The sequence below is a fragment of the Carassius auratus genome, chromosome 45, assembly GCF_003368295.1.
Source record: "Carassius auratus strain Wakin chromosome 45, ASM336829v1, whole genome shotgun sequence".
Classification (NCBI taxonomy): domain Eukaryota; kingdom Metazoa; phylum Chordata; class Actinopteri; order Cypriniformes; family Cyprinidae; genus Carassius; species Carassius auratus.
Window position 1 is genome coordinate 9,588,785 of NC_039287.1, and position 18,376 is coordinate 9,607,160.

General features: G+C 39.6%; 1 protein-coding gene across 2 annotated transcripts in view; it reads left to right on the forward strand.

The window, feature by feature from the left end:
* The window catches only part of LOC113063156 (E3 ubiquitin-protein ligase SH3RF1), a 51,465-nt gene that overhangs the window by 27,644 nt on the left and 5,445 nt on the right, over positions 1-18,376 (forward strand). For both annotated transcript variants that reach the window (XM_026233369.1, XM_026233371.1), the window contains exons 3-6: positions 4,516-4,791; positions 7,409-7,504; positions 10,195-10,512; positions 16,556-16,666. In XM_026233369.1, coding sequence (XP_026089154.1) covers positions 4,516-4,791; positions 7,409-7,504; positions 10,195-10,512; positions 16,556-16,666 — 801 coding nt within the window. The remainder of the gene's footprint in view (positions 1-4,515; positions 4,792-7,408; positions 7,505-10,194; positions 10,513-16,555; positions 16,667-18,376) is intronic.

Consider the following 18,376-nt stretch of genomic DNA (forward strand, 5'->3'; position numbering starts at 1 on the left):
TGTTCTTCCCTCCCTCTTGCTCTTTCTGATCTAACATAAACACTGTTCTTTCTGTTCCTCATCAAGGTCTTGCTGCAGTCTGATGAGCTTTTGCTCAAATCATTGCAGTAGACAAATATCTGTTCCCACTGCCTGGCCAAACCTGATGTTTTGTTATTCAGACCTCAGCCCTGCATCGACTACATCAATTCCCTCCTTTCCCTGGTCATAAACACACACTCAGCATCCTCCAAACCTGATCTATCATGCTTTACAAAGTAATTATCCACTAAAGCTTCAGCAGGGAGGCCCGTTACTCTCAAGTTGAGACATATGAGGCTTCAGCAGCAGCTGTAGGTGGGAGTCCATTTTTAGCAGAGGACACAGATGAGGGACGGGGTCAGGTCATTTCCCAGTGGTAATAAACGGAGCCATTAGCTGCCCATTTCAGTTAATTTAGACGTAATGAAAACAACATGGCTGCCACACACACACACTCCTGTCAATAAATCTACGTCATCTTCATTTGGTGAATCTGAGGGTCTCAGGGTTACGAGGTAAGCACTGCTCTTTGATGGACTTGATTGCTTGTGCCTCTTGGGAGTTGTCCTCCTTTTCCTGTCATCTCTAAGTGTGTTGAGGGATTTCTTAAGTTGAATTATTCTAGATGGGCGTCTGACCCACCCAACTCCTATAAAAGCTCTTTTAAAAACCATCAGGGAAGCACTGGAACACTAGAAAGAGTCTTCATTGAGTGAACTAAAAGACTGTATGATACCACATTAGATTGCCTTGAAACAGTGATTTAGAGATGGTTGGAGATGTTTGTGGATATTAGTGTCTTAATAGTGATTGATGGTGTGTGGCTGGCAGAGCTCATTAGTATTGGATTACACATTTCTCATTAGTGGTGTATTAGGCACATCTAGCTGTCACGGATTGACAAATTATAGGAAGGTTCCACTCCGCTAAGAAACGTCAAACATCGCCTTCATAAAAACTGTGATGGAATCTATCCCGTTTATTTAGTTTTTTGTTCTTCAGTTTTTATTTTTACCATTGTGCCCTTGAGCAAGACATTAAGTGTGATAAAAAGAGGTGGGAATTATTTTTCGCATTTAATTATTTAAATGAGTTTTGATTCAAGATTCAATTCAACGCATCTCATTGCCTAAATACTGTTTAGTTCAGTTACTCAAATTTATTAAATTAAACTTTTTTTTTTCTCAGTTTTTGGCTGAATAAAAAGAATAAAAGATTAATTTTGGTCACTAAACTTTAAGGGATAGTTCACAATGTTGTACTAAACCTGTTTGCATTTCTTTCTTCTGTTGAACACAAAATAATAAAATTTGAAGAAAAACATTTGCTGGTAGCCATTGACTTATTGACATAATTTTTTTTTCCATATGAAAAAATCAATAGCTAACAGCAACTTTTTTGATTTCCAACATATATTCAAATATATTCTTGTTCCGCAGAAGAAAGAAACTCATGCAGGTTTGGAACAACATGAGGGTGAGTAAATGACAGAATTTTCATTTTTGGGTTAACTGTCCATATCATTTCTGTAAGTGTGAACAGGTCTTTACTATAATGCAAAATTACAACAGATTTGAGAAACAATTGCAGTAATGAGTGAATCTTTTTTCCCCTGAATTGTACTGTACTGTAAAGCCCTGGAAAGAATCTACAAAATGGCAAATTAGTTGCATCAGCATGCCAGCAGTGTAGACTCTCTCGTTACTAGGTATTTTTAGGTATCTTGTTTACATTATAATCTCATTTGCTTCAGCACTGGGGAGTGTTTAACAACATAAAGGTGTTGCTTTTTTCCCTCCAGTAAGAGAAGTTGCACAGCAGTGAGTAATTTCTGCCCAATGTATGCTTCGAGCTGTCTTACGTTAGTGTCTAATATTGTGTAGTTCTGATCCAGGTTCATCCATGTCATCATCTTGTTCTTCACATCTTCAGGGAGACAGGCTGGTGTTTATCCCTCCTGTCCCATGAAAGAGTTTTTGGACCTGTATGAGTCTTGATATCGGAAAGCCTCAAAGGCAACGAGTGGCCTCTCTTTTTTTATAATAGAACCAGTGAGGTGCATGTAATCTTACCAAACAGGCAAGCACACACACACACACACATACACACACACCTTCAGTGCTCTGTTTGGACTGGATAAAAGCCTGAATGCGGTTCTTTCATGTCCGTCCAGTTCAAGCGATCTTTAGCGGCCTTCATTTCCACAAGCAAGGCTAAGACCATAAGAGAGACTCTCTCTCTCTCTCTCTCTCTCTCACACACACACACACACACACACACACACACACACACACAAACACACACACACACACACACAGGCCTTCCTAACATTCATTTGATCAAACTCTTTTTCTTTCTTTCTTTCTTTCTTTCTTTCTTTCTTTCTTTCTTTCTTTCTTTCTTTCTTTCTTTCTTTCTTTCTTTCTTTCTTTCTTTCTTTCTTTTTCTTTCTTTCTTTCTTTCTTTCTTTCTTTCTTTCTTTCTTTCTTTCTTTCTCCTTTAACTTCTTGATCTCCTCCTTTTTTTCCCTTATCCTTCCATCTGATCCACGGCTCTTTCGTGTTTTTCCTCTTCTTACTCTTTCTGTCTGTTTCATGGTCTAAGCTGAGCAAAGTGGGTAAATCTGCAGATCTGCTGACATCTGCCTTTGAGAGAGGCCCAAAGAAGGGGGGACAAAAACAGCACAGAGGTGCACAGACGAATGGAGCATTACATTACATCAAATAAATCTGTCGGCCCAAATTACATAGAATTGTGAGCAAATAACATTTCTTAAGTTCATCTTTATTTCCTGTTTGGTTTGTTTTTAAGTTTGAGAAAAGGATGTGGTTTCTGAAAGGTCAGTTTGCCCTCTAGTTAGTTTTCTCGGTGTCTGGCTGGTCGTCTGTCCTCTCTGCGGTGAGTGCTGCTTAGTCACTGTCTGATTCTTCTCTGGGCTGAACAGCACCACATCAGTCTCTCTCTCACTCTCTCTTTCTCTTTGTTTTCACATGTTCTTTTTCTTTCATTCATCCTTTCTTCCTGTCTGCCTTTGTTTCTGCCTGCTTTCCTGCCTGTTTTACTTCCTTCTGTACTTTTTCTTATGTCTGTAATTTTTATTTGTCTATATTTTTTCTTTGTCTATAATTTTTCTGGATGTCTGTACTTTTTCTTTCTTTGACCTGTCACCAAGAAAAATTCCTTGTGTGTGTAAATCCATTTGGTAATAAAGCCCTTACTGATTTCTTAAATTTCTATTTACCTACCTCCCTTTCTTTCTAGTCTCAGCCTCAGACGTCATGCCCACAGAACGTCGCTCATGAAAGAGGGTTAGTGGCACAACATCCTTGTTTCCAGGCGGAACATTGTAGAAGGCAACAAACATGGAAACCCTGTAGAATTCAACCAATCTGATTTTGCTTCCTTCCTGTTTACCTCCCTAGTCACCCTCCTTACTTCCTACCAACTTACCTACCTAACTACCTTCCTTCTATTCTTCCACCTTCTTTTTCTTCTTACCTAACGACCTATGAGCCCACACCACTGTCCACCTCTCTTCTTTCTTTTCTTCTTTTCCAGCATATTACAATCTTTCATAAGAATATTCTGATTCTCTTTGTCATTGGCGTTGTGATTATCCTTTTCCTCACTGCACAGGAGATGGATGCTACAGTGGAGGAAGCCCATGGGGCTTTATGCTGGGTGGTGGTGGGGGGTCTTTTGTACAGAAGGCTCTTGAACCCTTTGCCTGAAAAGGGCTCATTCAGTTGAGCAGGACTGTGTCTGCTGCCTCCTACCTCTCTCTGGCTGTGGATTGTTGTCAGGCCTGAAAGGAGCTTTCACCAGTTCCAGACGACTGGTTCTGCACCATAAAACTCCACACACACTGATAAATGGGCTTGCCCAAAAACGTTGTGAAACTATTGGCATATCCCAGGGCTTTTTGGGATTGTCAGACAAGGAGGCAGTCAGTAAGTTAAGCAACACAGACTGTGCAAGACAAACAGAAAAAGCAGTCCGGCAAGGTCAGACAGAGAGACATGCTACAAGGTCAGGCTGAAAGACAAGCCAGACAGACTCTTTGCTTATATGCAGCAAAAAAGCTAGCATTGAGCTTATGTGATGTTATGTTTTCTCTACTGTATAGCTGAGCAAAGAGTTGTATATATGTGGTTGTTTGTTTCTTTTCATACTGCAGATGTCCATGTTATGGATAGTATGGGATAGGCTCCAAATGTAGCAGTGTATAGGTTTTAAAAAACCTTGCAGCAAAAGGGTTTATTATAGAATCTCTGCCTTTACTTTACACTTAACACCCTCCTCCATTCCACACATGGTCACACTCTATAAAAGCTGGCTGAGGTTATCACGGTCACCCTTCACCTGTCCTGTGAGTTTGAAAAATGAATGTGCATTCGAGTGCTGAACTTGCATTATCCATGAATCCAAGTTACTTTGAAAACCCTGAACTCCCAACTTTTAGTAACCCTCCACCTCTCTTTCTCTTTATTACAGGGTGTTCCTCAGCTACCCTGTGCAAAGGCCTTATACAACTATGATGGCAAAGAACCTGGAGATCTCAAGTTTAGCAAGGGTGACATCATCATCCTGCGCCGACAGGTCGATGAAAACTGGTACCATGGAGAGATGGGCGGAGTCCATGGATTCTTCCCCACCAACTTTGTCCAGGTCATAAAACCTCTCCCACAGCCGCCCCCTCAATGTAAGGCCCTGTATGACTTTGAGCTGAAAGACAAGGAGGCTGACAAGGACTGCTTGCCATTTTCAAAGGTGCTGCACATATACTCAGTATATAGATCTTAACCTTTATCTTTACTCTCTCATTCACACATATCCACAAGTACAAAATCAAATGGTAGTACTTTATCATTAGGTAAAGGGATAGTTCCCCCAAATACCAAAATTATGTCATTAATAACTTACCCTCATGTTGTTCCAAACCCGTAAGACCTCCGTTTATCTTTGGAACACAGTTTAAAATATTTTACATTTAGTCCGAGAGCTCTCAGTCCCTCCATTGAAGCTGTGTGTACGGTCTACTGTCTATGTCCAGAAAGGTAAGAAAAACATCATCAAAGTAGTCCATGTGACATCAGAGGGTCAGTTAGAATTATTGAAGCATCGAAAATACGTTCTTTATTCGTAGTTTATTTGTACTTTATTCCATAAACTACGACTTTATTCAGCATTGTCTTCTCTTCCATGTCTGTTTTGAGAGAGTTCAAAATAAAGCAGTTTGTGATATCCAGTTCGCGAACAAATCATTCGAAGTGACCGGATCTTTTTGAACCAGTTCACCAAATCGAACTGAATCATTTTAAACGGTTTGCGTCTCCAATACGCATTAATCCACAAATGACTTAAGCTGTTTTAATGTGGCTGACACTCCCTCTGAGTTAAAACAAACCAATATCCCGGAATAATTCATTTACAGTACACTGACTGAACCTCTGTGAAGAGAGATCTGAAGATGAACACCGAGCCTAGCCAGATAACGAACAATAGACTGACTCGTTCACGAGTCGAGAACCGGTTGCATCGGTTTTCAAATCACTAGTAGTTCTTTCGGACAGTTCGATTCAATAAGACGGTTGAAGAAAACGGTTCTTTTGTGCTCAACGTAATGGCATCATTGGCGATGATTGCCCTTGATTCAAGCCTTCGGTTTACCCGCGCTCATTAAAGCTAAGATTCACTGCCCGAGCCCGAGGCATATTTCCCGCCACCATCCTCGGGCAGGGTCGTGTTGGGTCAGGCCCTTTATAAAGCACGTCACGTGTCATGCGCAGCGTCTCATCCACTCGCAGTCTCGCATGCGTGACGCATCACACCTGCTGTGCGTGCTGTACTATTCAGTAGCTTAAGTGCAACATGGAGCTTGAAGAAACAAAGAAAAAAATTAAAACAGGAGAATTAACTTTGAGCAAGTTTGGAGGAAAATCGGAGGTATGGAAACATTTTAAACTAGTCGTGGGGAGTGACATCATATGTGTTGGTAGCTCCCCCGTAGCCTAAATGATCTAGCACAGCAGCACCTGCGGTAAAAATAAATAAATCTGTCACCGATACTTGGTTATAACGGCCCACATATTAAACATGGTTGGGTTTAAATCAGGCTCCTGCTCATAATTACAGTGAACTTGTCGGCCCGGGCCGGGCTCAGACACAATGTGCTCGGGTAGGGTCCGGCTTGATCTAAGCTCTAGCGCTCATAACACTAGCACAGAATCAGTTCAAAATCAATCACCAAAAGAATCAGTTCGGTTCAGACACTCTGTGTCAGTCTGCTTCACGCTGAATCACACATGCTCAGTATCATCAGCTCCTCGGTTCTCAAATCGGACGCATCTGACAGAAACGGTTCTTGACTCTTGAACGAGTCATTATCTGGCTAGGCTCGGTGTTCATCTTCAGTTCTCTTTTCACAGCAGTTCAGTCAGTGTACTGTTTGAGTAAATGAATTACTCCCAGATATTGGTTTTTTTTTAACTCAGAGGGAGTGTCAGCCACATTAAAAAAGTTAACAGCTTCGTATTGGAGACACGAACAGTTTAAAACGATTCAGTTAGATTTGGTGAACTGGTTCAAAAAGATTCGGTTACATCGAATGATTCATTCGCAAACCGGTTATCACAAACTGCTTTGTTTTGAACTCTCTCACAACAGACACTGAAGAGAAGACAATGCTGAATAAAGTCATAGTTTTTGTTATTTTGGACCAAAATGTATTTTCAATGCTTTAAATAATTCTAACTGACCCTCTGATGTCATATGGACTACTTTGATGATGTTTTTATTACCTTTCTGGACATGGACAGTATACCGTACACACAGCTTCAATGGAGGGACTGAGAGCTCTCTGACTAAATCTAAAATATCTTAAACCGTGTTTCGAAGATAAACGGAGGTCTTACGGGTTTGAAACAACATGAGGGTGAGTTATTAATGACATAATTTTGCTATTTGGGTGAACTAACCCTTCAATGCATTGGGTGTCATAAAGTAAAATTTTTTGCAGCTTTTTTTAAAATCAACCATGGGCACTATTCTTGCTTTGCATGGAAAATAAAGCAAGGTTTCTTTTTTGTATGTTCCACAAAAAATGAGCATAATACAGGTTTGGAAAGAGGTGAAGGTGAATACTTTTGGGGTGAGCTAACAGCACTGCTTTAATGTTGGAGAAGTAAAAACATTTTCTGGTGCTTGCAACATAAGTGTTGATCCCTTCGAGCCATTTGTTTTTTGGATAGATTTTTATAAAAACAAAAAACGAATGCCTGGCTTTCATTGATGCCTTTGAGTCACACATATTTTAACTTTTTAACAACTTGCTGTGAGGGCTTCTTGCTGAATAACAAGGAACCAATTTTTTTCTGTCTGCCCTCAGGATGATATTCTTACTGTGATTCGTCGTGTGGATGAGAACTGGGCAGAAGGCATGCTGGGAGATAAGATTGGCATCTTCCCCATATCTTATGTAGAGGTGAGTCATATCAGTGCATTTAAAACTATCATTTTTCCCTGATGTTTTCACATTTAATGTTTTATATTTAGATTTGTACTCTTCATTATTCTTCAGATTTGTATTCTCCACTCTTTTAAGAGTTTATTCTTAAAAGTATCCTTTGTTTCCATTTTTGTTGTTGTCATGTCCTGTTCTGTTGGCCAGTCTTTCACCCCACACAATTTCTGTGTTTCTGCTCTTGTTGAAACACGAGATCCTTTGTTGCTGATTGTTTGAGCTGTATTATAAGGAAGCCCTTTTCCGTCACTGAATAAAAAGGTTATTGTGACTTTTTATCTTACAATTCAGACTTTTCTTCTCAGAATTGTGTTGTATAATCTTACAATTGCGAGTTATAAAGTCAGAATTGCAAGATAAAATGCAATTGCAATTCTGACTTTTTTGTGAAGAAAAAAATTGGATTCTCATGTTAAGCATTGCCAAAGTATCAGAAAATGATTTGTACATACAGCAGGGTATTTTTGTGTCAAATACACACTTCTGGGTTTCTTACAAGTTTCGTGGCTCTTCCTTACATAATGAAGGGTGGAACTCCTAATATGGGCACTTCTTCCGGACCATCAACGCCCATCAATGCGCTTCGTTCGGCAGTGCTGCATGTGACTTGCTTGGGGAAGAATGTCACCAAAGAAGTGTGTTTTTGGTTGTAAGGGAAAGATAGTGTTGTTCAGCTTCCCGACAAACCCAGGGTTAAATAAACAGTGGGTGCAGTTTTTTTTTCCGGGGCAGCAAAAACGTGTTGCAAGTGTGTTTATAAACAAGGCCCAGTTCAACGCTGGATTAGCACATCCTTTCGTACGGAAAGATTGAGTGGTCCCAGCTATAAAAGATCCCTGTCATGATTGGGAACTGCAGACAGTAAATGAAACTGCATCAAATGTCTGTGTTTTGTTGGCAATCGGGCAGCTGCTCTTCACTCTTTAGCTCCGCCCATAGTGCGCCTCCAGGAGCATCTCCAATGTTTTTGGGGAGAATCATAAAGCTGTAACTCTTTTATATATATGATAAAACGAAATACTTTTTGGATATATGAAGGATGCAATACTACTTTATAGATACTCAAGATTAACATGACATTGGGTGAAACCGTGTGTGTTAGGTCACCCTCAAACAAGCATAGACACAATGATCATGGCTAACTTCATGTTGCAGCAGCTTACATCACACAACACCTTATGTCCATCCACTCATAAACATAGACAAACACCTTAATGAACCCTGGCAGAGCCAGTGTGAGCTCTCTACCAGCCACGTGTCTAACCAGTGAGAAAAAATAACCATCAAAAGACATTCAAAAATAGCTTCTGTTGAATAGCATCTCTCTGACGCAGAGTGAAAGGAGAAGGGAGGAGAGGGGCGGAGGCTTTGAGCTTACACAAAAGCCCTGGCAATTTTCTCTAAACCAGACTTTTTCCCCAAGTGAATGCTTTTGAGAAAGTAATCTCTGATACCGGTGACATCAAAAGTGACATTCACGCAGGTGCTTGGAAGAGAGTAATGGGGGAGAAAAGGTTGTTCTCATCCCATGCCACTTTCTGCCACCATTAATTTATATGTTTTCAAAGAGTGGAAATGGAATCAAGCACGTGTCTCTCTTTGTGGCAGTCATCTATGCACTATTTAGTGTCTGCCTGAGTTGGCAAGGGAAACACTTACATACACATGATGAGCTGATCTTGAAATTTTATTGCATTTTATTACCGTTGTTCATGTTAGGTGAATCATATGACATTACCGCTTGTTTTGATTCTAGGATTTGCTGTAGCTTCAGGTCTAGTATGGTTTCCTCTACTAGTCAAAAGTTTGAGGACACCTGATTCTTCATAAGAAACCAAGCATTTCACTGGTGCTGATCGCACATCTGCTTTTTTAAACATAATGTCTAATTTCTTGCCGATGTACTTCCCATATTGTTCAATTTATTAACATTTTCACAAATCATATTGCGTATGAATAAATGAATCCATTCAAAGACCGCACCTAAGCACTCTACAACTGTATTCAGTATCTATAGCAGCATTAAATCGGTCTTCATCGTGATTCGTGACCTAGATCAGTGAATGTTTAGGTGAAGCCTGTGTAGGGTTCTTCATGTTATCGGCTCATTTGTGTAGAAAGTGAGGCAGTTGCTCCAGGTAATGGGTGTTGCTCTGTCATTAGCTGGAGACTCCCTGTTCATCTGCCTTTGATTTCAGTTTCACATGAAATCAGACATGGCCTGCAGTCCCATCACACCCACCGCCCCACTGAGTCTTTGAACTCTTCTGTAACTTTTTTTCCTTTTGTAGATGGTGAATGTAGCCACATTTAGATTATGTAGATCCAATACTCTCCATTAAGTCAACTAAATCACTATTATGTACAGTATGTCTCTTTTCTCTTTTCAGTTTGTTGATTACAGATTGATTACCTTCTCTGTGGACTCCTGCTTCTTTCGTTCTCTACAAGTACATCACTCCATGTTAGATTACATTTTAAGAAAGTGTGTGAAATGTGGCCTAGCAATTAATTCACATGCATATAGTGCTAATATGGACTTTGTGGGTTTGAATCTGGTTCACAACATTTCCAAAAGTCAAAAATTTGATACAATAATTAAATATGTGGTGTGAAGTATTATTTCTGTTCACACTCTCTTCTACTTTCAGTTTAACAGTGCAGCACGACAACTTATAGAACTCGACAAGCCATCTGAAGGTGGAGGAGACCCCAGTGAAGGGCCATCTTCTTCTTCCTCGGGCCCCCAGGTCAACGGCTCCCAGAAAGCCACTGGGGAGAAGAAGAACAGTAAGAAGCGTCACTCCTTCACCTCTCTGACTATGTCCCATAAGCCCTGCCTGGCCCCTCCACCCCAGAGACACTCCATGGAGATCAGTGGCCCGGTTCTGATCAGCTCCTCCAACCCTACAGCTGCGGCCCGAATCGGAGAGCTCAGCGGAGGCCTGTCCTCCAGCGCACCTTCACAGGTGAGAGATGATCAATTTATTGACTCTCATGCAGCATGTCAGAGCACCGTATAGCCTTGTGATGGATGGAGAGATCTGGTGATGGTGAAACGGGTTATGGATGTTATGGAAGAAAGGAGAGAAAGATGATGATTATTTCAGCATGATGGTCACTGACCTCTAAATGTTCTGTTCCTCATCCACTTTTTCTCTCTGCATGTTATATATAGATTAGTACTCATACTGAGTGGTGGTAAGGACATCATTTCTCACTGAGGATGAGCTTCTCAGCTGTGTCCATGGTTACACAGCCTGATAAGTTCACTTACACTCTCTCTCTCTCACACACACACACACACACACACACACACACACACACACACACTCCCAGTACAGCAGAATCTGCACTGATGTATTTAAAGATAGACTGAAGAAAGAAGAAAGTCTTGCTCAAATCTGACTCCCACTAATGTCTTAATTTGCCTTAGAGACAACTTGAAGTCTAGTCTAAAAGCATATGTGATATGAACATCTAAACAAGGCTTTCTCATATACTTGAAGTTAGTCTTGTTAGGCTAATGTATGCTGTTCAAATTGACCCATTTACCCATTCTTTTTTAGGTGCCATTGTTGATATTATGCTTGGTTGTGGTATAGCTGGAATGATTTATTTAAGGAAAAGAATAACTTTCTGTTGGGCTGGCCAATGTAGCTGAAATCATTATTTTTTTTTTTTTTAAATATTTTTACCCAATTTGATAATATTCTATAGGTTTTCTCAGTCCAAGTTCTCCATCTCTTACTCTCAGTATTCTATAAATGTTGTTGTATACACTACTGTAATAAGTTTGTGGTCAGTATGAGTTTTTCATGTCTTTGGAATTTGGCAATTGGCAATATTCATTTGGCAATATTCAGCATTGTCTTTGGCAGCTTTTCTGTATAGTGTTTTTTGTAGAAACCAAAATAAAAATTCTTTGAATAGAAAGTTTAAAATAACAGTATTTAAGATGGATACTACAACTTTCAACTCAATTTAATGTGTCCTTTCAGAATAAAAGTCTCTTTTTCTTTAAAATAAAACTCACATGGTTTAAAAGGGTGATTTTTATTCGTTTTTTTTTCTTTGTTCCCTTATGCAGAGAAACCATAATTTCAGCAAATGTTTATTGTGAGAACTAAACCAGAAACATTCAGTGTCTTGCCCCACCTTACTGTAGTGTGACTGTGGCACTCGATCTTGACTTATTCAAATTAATTTGTCAGAGAGAGACTTTATACTGATTGATGAAACTAAAAGATTCAACACTTTGAGTCACAGAAATTTGTTGTGCTTTTCAAAGGTGGTGATATCTGCCCTTTTTGTAAGATCACTTCAGCTGAAAATATTTGTTGTGTGATAGTGAAATGGCAGGAATGAGGGGATGTGCAACAGTAGTTAAAATGACAAATGGTGGAATTTGTCAAACAGCTACAAACGATATCTTGAAGGGAAAGAAAAGCGAGCATCTTCTCAGTCGTATTGCCCACACTCCAGAGCTCTGATGCTTGTCCACACCAGCTTACTGTTCTCTCCCGTTCTGTCAGCAGTTACTCTCTCTCATTCCACACAGTCCAACATGCTGTCCAAGCGTTTGAGACCACTGATGCGTGACAGTGCTCCACCACATCAGACACTCCCCCAGCACTCGCTCACAACCCTGGAATGACAGTCACTCACAGCTGTTCCACTGGTTGCTGAGCAATGCGGTCTCTAAGGAGATCGTAGACAGGTGTTTCATGTGGATGTTCTGCTGTGGAGGGGGGCTCTTATGATGCTTTTTAACTGCATGGTATGGTGCGGTTCGGTACAGTTCACTTTTGGGGGTTTTTTCACTGGTACTTGGTACCTGGGATTTTTTTTTTGGTACCAACTCGGCTGAGGTTCCAAGTGAACCATACCGTTACCAAAACGTGACGTGTAAACTCTGCTGATCACGGATTAGCCGGAGAGAATAGTCACTACCTGCGTCAGTGAACTTGTGACACAAACACAAAAGAACTGCTAGTATAAGAAGCACGCTGCTAACTGGAAAATGTTTCTCCCTGATGTTTGTCCCATAATATCATCACCTGCCCAAGAACGTCTCTGGAGTCCTCTACTGTGGGACAAAACACTGAACACACAACAGAAGACACATTATACCTCTGTCTTCTTGGTTTCGGTCTGTCTGTATGCTCTTGGATCCATTTTCATGGTGATAAAGGAGTGGTTGAGATGGGGTGTTGTGAAAGCTGACCCCGATTGAGTGAATACTTGGTGCAGATGGAATGAGGAAGCATGTGTGTTGGCTTTAGCGAACATGTGTTAACGCTTTAAGAACGAGAGACAGTTTCTCAAGCAACAGAATTCGTCATCATGTGTTAATATGTAACCAGCACAGTGTTTTGTATTCGCACCTTGTGAGTATATTTGCACAAGAAACCAGTCTTTTTCCTGCACGTGTAACCAGAATATTTATCATCTGCAGTCTGTTTATGAGTCTATAATTGGACTCTTTTTTTTTTCGTCCCAGTTTTCCCTTTACTTTTTCATACTGCAGCATATTGTTTCATTATTTTTTACCTGCATCCTACTTACATCTTTTTTTTCACCTGTAATGTTGTCAAGCAACCAAACAAGAGCAAAACACAATGACAACTGATCTGTTGTTTTTCTCATCTAGTATGAATATAGGCATCTCTCTCTCTCTCATTCTTGCTCCCTTTTTGTTCCTCTTGCACGCCCATGTTTTCTCTCTCGCGCTCTTTTTAACATTCCCATCTAGGCATTTTAGCACTAATAATTATCCAGAACTCATAAAAGCCTATTTAAGCCTGTAAAGTGATCCCCCTCCTATGTGGCAGCAGTTATGCCCTCTTATGAGAGTGATGTATCGATTTACACGACTTTTGTGACGCATTTAGAATGTATGAACCACAGACTTATTGCTTTCTCATATATTTCTGGTTTGAGGGAAAGAAAGTGGAGGGAAAGAAGCCATTTGGAAGGATGAGGATGTGTAGATGTTTAATGATGAAAGAGAGTAAGAAGCATAGGCGCCTTTTACATTCGCTTTTTGCCTGATTTTGTCCCAACTGCTTTATGAAACACAGCAGGGATGCAACTCTCATTACTGAACAGGAGTTTTCACTTCGTTAGAGTGTGTTTTAATGTTTTACTCAGTGGTCATTGCGGTTGTCATCAGTGGCAGAAAACGACAGCAGCAGTGTTCACTTCAGTACACAGCCAAGTTTCTGTCTTGAAAAAAAAATGCAAATATGTTCCTGTTATTGTTGTAGATCTTAAAACTGCAGCTTTATATTAGTAAAAGTTTAGATGTCACCCTTGACAAATGCACCACAGTTTGTCGAGACAAAATCCCAGGACTGACAGTGGCAGATGTAGGAATGAAGTTATCAAATTAAATGTGTCAAGTTCATTTGAACACATTTGAAAAGGTCAGCAAGATTGAACGTCATGAATTGCGGTGCAATAGAAATGGTTTCAGTTATGAATTGAGCATGACAAATAATACAGATAGTGTACTACATACCTAATGTTCAGATTTGTCAACCTCAAAGAGATTGGATTATTGGATTATTTACTCACTCTCATGTTGTCTGGCTTTCTTTCTTCTGTGGATCATTAAAGATAAACTTAGGAATTGTTGTTTGGTTTCCAACATTCTTCACAATATCTTCTTTTTATTTACCACAGAAGAATGTCAGTCACATTAAAGTGAGTAAATACTGGCAGAATTGAGATTTTTGTGTGAACTGAGCCTTTAATCTTATATGACTTTTGGGGGTTGAATTACAATGTGTTACTACTACAAGTATTTGGCAAAGGAAACGTGCATGATTTAAGCATTGTGGAAATGGAGGCCTGTACGCAGCTGTGATTATCATCCAGCTGTTGGTTTATTTGATCCAATCCAGCAGTCGCTGATGTCATTATCACCTGCAGGAAGTGGTGTGTCAACAAGAATAACCGTATTTGTGAGAGTTTGTGAGCCCTTCAGTTTGTTCGTATCCCACACATTGACTCACTCAGTACCTTGTGCAATCAAACCTGTAGGGTGCGACTTGAGAGGAGATGTACCCTGAAGCTGAGTGGGCCTGTGGCAAGGAGATATGACACACACACACACACACACAACACACTCCTCCAGCACTTACTTTTTTAGAGAATTCTGTAGAGAAAACATTCAGCTTAACTGTTAACTCCCAGGTTAACATGCTCATGGAGAAGACACTTTCTGATAAAGTTAGTGCAGAAATGCATAATTTGTTGATTTGATATTTTTATGTATCACAGTTATCATTACATCATGCTTTAAGTATCTTTAAGTTGGTATGATATAAAAATTGTTCCTATTTTCTAAATACGTTATTGATCTTATTGTGAACTATTTATCCAGGTGTTTTTTTTTTACCTTGGAATTTTTAATCATAACTCAATCTTCCAGTGAAATGACATGGCGTTATTTAGCATGGAGAGCTATGTCAGTTCTTTCAGATTGTAAATGGTTTGGGCTTCTTTCATGCTCATTTCATTGGCGGTAATGAATTTAGCAGACTAAGCTGCAGAAGCCTGTTGTTTGTGCTTCTTGGCTTGGGGAGGTTCAGGTCATGAAGTGAGGAGAAGTACAGATCTAAATCTGATCTGGACCTGAGGTGAAAAGCGTTGAAAGTCATATCATTAATGACAAATCTTACCCCAGGACATTTATACAATATGCAGAAGCGTTGCATTTCCCTCAGGCACAGATAAAAGGAGAAAACAGGAAATTGAATGAATCAAACTTAAAAGTTAATTACGGATGCTATCATTTCTGTATAATTATGTCCATATTTTCTGATGACGACTATTTTGAGCTCCTCTCTAGATACTATTAGAAGGTGCAGAGTTTTTCGTTCTTTTTTTTTTATTGTAGATGTCTGTCTGAAGACTCTTGTGTCTGATTTGCTGTAGCACAGCTGAAGTGTTTTCACTCGAAAAAGAGCACATCAGTCGCTCAGGACCTGATCCAGATATTGAATGTCACAGCACAGAACATTTCAGCAGCGCGTCCCTTTGAACCTACAAATCTGTTTGATTCTGGCTTGTTTGTAGTGTCTCTCAGAGGTTTGGTTTATCCTGAAAATGTGTGTTTATTTCTGTGGTTTCAGTATGAAGCCCTATGATCCCAACATCTGAGGAACTAATATAACACACACAAGATACACCACCCACACTCCTGACTGCTCTAGGTGGTCTATCCATGTGCTGTTAATCTTTTCTGACAAAGGCTGGGCATAAAGCTCCAGTTTTTATTCCTGCTGTATGACCTCTTGTTAGTCATAAAGGAAAACTAAAACAGCTAGAGACTCTGGCAGTTACAAAGGTGGAGGGATGCCCCCTGAAGGGTGCCATCTTTGTTTTATGGGTATTTGGTTACGGAAACATACCACGTGATTGATCACTGACCAGAAACAGCAGACAGAGAGAAAAACAAGTTCATGTCACACTTTTAAGAGTCTGCTATATTCAATTATTAAGTATATTATTGGTTTTGCTGATATAGCAATAGCAACCAGTGGTACTCCTTTAGAATTGGAAACACATATTCACTATTAACTAAGACTTTTCCCTCAATAAATTCCTAATTAAGTTTAGGTATTGGGTGGGATTAGGGATGTATTATTTTGACACTTGACTAAGTTTCCCGAGGCAGGTTCTCATTGGTCATGATGTTTTAAGGCCGTCAGTCTTCTTCTTTCGCTGAACTGATTTCAGGCATGAAGAACAAATGTAGGTTGACATGTGGCTCTAAAGTTGTCTTGTTCTATTAAAGTTTGTTTGTTTAAACAGAAGTCATCGGGTGCACATAAGTGTATGGCTATCTGCCCAAATTTCTCTCGGTTCAGTGCCTTTCTGTGTCATCCCTTAAGCAGAATTTCACTGTCTCATAACGTGCTTCCATTTGCCAGATGGTATAGGAGTTGGGAATAGCTCAGGAAAGGCTGATTTAACTTGTCATTCTTATTTGTCTTCTCTTAGGTTCACATTTGCACAGCAGGACTCATTGTTACCCCTCCACCCAGCAGTCCTGTCACCACCGCGACAGTTTTCACATTTCCTCCAGAAACCAGCTATGCCTCGATTCCAGTGGTGAGTCTGACAAAGTCCTGAAATTGATTTAGAATGTCAAAAATCTTCATCACCCTGTCCAGTTTATTCATATGACATTCTTCTGACCTGTATATATATATATATATATATATATATATAAACTCCCTGTCTGTTCAACAATACTCACACGCAACGAACTGTGTGAAATGTCAGCCAGGCCATTTTCTGAATTTCTGATTTGATTGATAACCAGTGATGGGTCGGGATGAATCAAGTTATAGCCTTATATAATGTGCAGGGGTCTTGACTACATACTATATTTTATACTATATATATATATATTTTTGAGTGTGAAAACACAAAATAAACCATGTTAAAAAAGAATGTGACTAACAGCATTCACAAAACACATTTTTTTTTGCCAAAACAATCATGTAATAAAAATCTCATACTGTGGCAGTCCTAGTCTTGACATTTTTATCTAATAATGTTCTTAAGTTAACTAAATGCATTGTCTTAAAAACACAATGTTTTGGTCCGTATTTTGAGGCGGTAGATTGTTTTAAACTAAATGACTGTTTTGATGCCTGTAGCAGCAGAATATCAATCATCTCCTTTAAAGCACAGCAAAACATTATTAAATCTGAGTACTTAATTGTGAATGCAACATGAACTTCTCCTTGGGCAAGCAAACTGCCTCAGTTTGAGCATCTGTGTAAGCTGTTCAAAAACTTTGACTGTTTTTGGAAAAAACAAGTCTTATCAAGGATGCATTTATTTGATGATAAAACGTAAAACAGTTATATTTATCAATATTATCACAATATAAAATAACTTTAAAAAAATTTATATACATTTTAAAATGTAATTTATTCCTTTGTTGGCAACGCTACATTTTCAGCAGTCACGAAAGTGTCCATTTCCAGTGTCACATGAAAAAATAAGTCTTTACAGTAACTGTTGATCAGTTTAAAGCATCATTGCTAAAAGAAAATATAAATTTCTTAAAAAAAAAAATCTTGACCCCAAACTTTTGAATAGTCATCTATTAAAAAACAAACTCAAATAACCAAAGCAGAATGTCAGCTCTCCCTCTAACATTCTCATAAACATTTGTATTCACATGCACACACACTCAAATGCTAATGCTAAACGAGGACAGTTTGCCATTTGATAGCCCTTCATCTCCCTCAGCACAAACACACACACACACACACCATTTCAGGGAGTTGTGTGGTCCTCGGGCTGGACACTAATGGCTCTCTGAGATTGATGTGTATGCAGTGCTGTGTGGGTACTCTTTCCTTTTGTTTTCAAAGCATTGTTTTTGTAATGGTGGGCTTAGCGTGCATCAGTTTCCTCTCTTATCTCATATACAGGATTGAAAGTTTAATAGTTTGAAAGAAATAGTTTTTCTAATTACAGACAAATTAAGTATTAATACAGATTCAGCAAGAGCATCATCAGAGAATACATTTTAGGAGAACTTGAGAACAAACAAAAAGGTGACTGGAAGCAACAAAACGAGCTTTACAGTGTGTGAGTTGTTTTCATAGTGGTGCCACTGGGCTCATAAAGCCTGCTTGCAGATGTGTGCCCCGGTCCATATGGAACCGATTCATCCGTCTTCAGCCAGACGTGTAGCCAGGGCTGGATATCCACCAATCACAACACCTGCCACAGCCAAAGTTCCCACTCGTTAGCAACCAGCGCACAAGCTGGAAAGTCACAGTCAGTGGGATTGTGGTT